Raw genomic sequence first — 2,809 nt, forward strand, 5'->3', positions numbered from 1 at the left:
CTCTATTGCCAGGAGAACTTTCAGCCCTAAATGCTGTGCACTGCGATAAGAGATATTTGTGTTTGACTTTTTTGGGGGGGGGAGAGGGGGTTTGTTTGGTTTTAGATTAGGTTTTAGATTTTTGGTTTGTTTTTTTTTGTTTGTTGTTAGCTGCTTCACTTTTTGTCTTCTGTTTTGCAGGTGGCTCATCTATGCATTCTGTTGAGGGAACTGCTTGTTGCTCTGCGACTCACCGTTGAATCACAAATCTCATCTCAGGAGACTGATCAAAGCAATAGGAAATTTACCTCCTGCCTGATGTTGTTGATTTTCTGCACATTCTGGACATGATAAAAAGAGTTTTTTCCCCCTCTAACTAGGTCATCAGAGATTTCTGGTACAGTTTGCAAAGCTTCCTCCTTGCATCCTAGCTGAATAACTACAAGCCCCTGAGAACTTGCGGTAGTCAGCTGCAGTATTAATCTCTCAGCTAGAAGAATGCCAAGCAGATATGCAAGAAAAAAGGAGAACAGAAATTCTCAGTCTTTTACCTCCACAAAATACATTGGTTTGGTCCCCAGCTTTGCTTTCTGGCTCACTACCAGAGGGCCCTACTACAATGGGAAAAATGCTGATTGGTAGTGTGGTGAGGTTTGTGCAGAATTATCTTTTTTTTAATTATATTGTAATTTATACAGTTGGAAAACCAGGCAAAGTCTTTTCTTGGTGTTTGTATTTAAGCAAGAGTCCTAAAATAAATAAAAAAAAAAGAAGATTGGGGGAACTATTTTCCTTTGACTGGATGTGGGAATCAGGTAATTGGAGAAAATAGTAGTCAGCATCAGTGAAATAGAAGGAAGTGTGAGAAAGAGAAGGAATAGGGGAAAGGTATTTGATCAGATGACATATGATCAGAACTGAAACATGAATGTGGCTGAAGGTGAAGAAGCAGCAATGTTTTACATTTTACATATTCTGTGGTTATGCATAGATGGAAAGTTTTATTTTAATATTTTCCCCTCTGTAATATTTTACTCTTTTATTTGTTCTAGACAGAACGTAGGAGAAGACTCCATTTAAGTTCTTTGTATTAAAATAGCATAGAAAGTAACGAGTTTTGCAATGCTGTTACTCCTCACAACCATGGAACCTTGACATCTTGCCTTTGTTTCTTATTGTTCCAGCAATGCTGAACCAGACAGAGACCAGTGAGTTCATCCTTTTGGGCCTCACCGACACCCAGGAGCTGCAGTACTTTTTCTTTATCGCCTTTCTGCTACTCTACTTGACCAGTCTTCTGGGAAATGGTGCCATTGTCACCATGGTGATATTTGAGCCCCGACTCCACACACCGATGTACTTCTTCCTTGGCAACCTGTCCTGCCTGGATATTTTATACTCTACAGTCACTGTTCCCAAGATGCTGACTGGCTTTCTCTTTGGGCATCAGCCCATCTCTTTTGGAGGGTGCTTGGCCCAGCTTCACTTCTTCCACTTCCTGGGCAGTACTGAGGCTGTGCTCCTGGCCACCATGGCCTACGACCGCTATGTGGCCATTTGCAATCCTTTGCGCTACACCCTTATCATGAGCCCATGGACTTTGCTGCTGGCGGTGGCCTGCTGGTCCATTGGGTTTGTACATGCCATGATGCACTCAGTCATGACCTCCCAACTGAGTTTCTGTGGCCACAACCACATTTGCCACTTCTTCTGTGACATCAAGCCACTGTTGAATTTGGCTTGCAGTACTACCAGCCTCAACATGACCCTCCTCAATGTTGTCACCACATCTATTGCTCTAGGCCCCTTCATTCTCATAGTCTTCTCCTACCTCTACATCATCTCCTTTCTCTTCCAGAAAGTCCAGTCCCAGGAAGGAAGATGGAAGCCCTTCTCCGCCTGTGCTCCCACCTCATCATTGTGGCACTGTTGTACATACCGGTGTTCTGCAATTATACAGCACCCTCCTCAGGAAGCTTTCCTAAAAGGGATGTGCAAGGGTCTCTCATGTACAGCACTGTCGCCCCAGCTCTGAACCCCTTGATCTACACTCTTAGGAATCAGGAGATGAGATGTGCCCTGAAAAAAATGCTGGGGAGAAAATTTTTTCCTGGAGGAAAGTGACTATAACAAGGACAAGTCTCAGAATATGGTCACTCCACCTCTCATATTTGTAAGGAAGAGGTCAAAAAGCCACTGTATTGCAAGAGGCTGAAAAACTACTGATTATTGCATGTAGTTTAACACATTAGGAATTAATGACATAGATGTAAATTAGGGGAGATATTCAAGGACTTGATACTTCTTCCATAATTTTTAGATGTTTTATGGTACCCTATCTGATATCCAGCTTCCAATACAGAAGTATGTGTGTCTCTTGCAGGATTTGAGACATACCTGACCTGTCCTGGACAATCCAAGGTATTAAATGATTACTTGATGGCTATGTTTAGGCAGCTGAATGACTCTTCTGCCATTCAGACTTCCTCTATAGCTGAAGACAGCCAGCATGTGTTACATTTATGATGTGCTACACCTCTATTGGGTTTAGCAGCATGGCTTATTTTGCCTAGCTTTATATACTAAAATGTCTTTATGTTTCTTGTTACTTTTCCAGAATCACATTATGGTCAATGATGAGACACTTGCTTTGCATTTACATAGACCACTATAGACGTGTTAAATAACCTCAAGTATGCTACCCAGACTTTGCCAGTGGATCCAGAACAAAACAGGTCTGTTGCAGGTCATTTGCCATACTTCATGTCTGTGAAGCATGGACATTTCTAAAACCACTAGATACATACCTATGTTTAGGCACTAAATCCCA

At 42.1% G+C, this 2,809-nt stretch overlaps 1 protein-coding gene across 1 annotated transcript; it reads left to right on the forward strand.

The window, feature by feature from the left end:
* The first annotated feature begins 1,165 nt into the window (after window positions 1–1,165).
* Window positions 1,166–2,103, forward strand: LOC141470264 (olfactory receptor 12D1-like). Its single transcript, XM_074156216.1, is given in 2 exon segments — window positions 1,166–1,880; window positions 1,883–2,103. Coding segments are annotated over 2 exon segments (936 nt in total).
* The last annotated feature ends 706 nt before the right edge of the window (window positions 2,104–2,809 follow it).

Source organism: Numenius arquata, chromosome 11 (assembly GCF_964106895.1).
Source record: "Numenius arquata chromosome 11, bNumArq3.hap1.1, whole genome shotgun sequence".
In the NCBI taxonomy this organism is placed as follows: Eukaryota; Metazoa; Chordata; class Aves; order Charadriiformes; family Scolopacidae; genus Numenius; species Numenius arquata.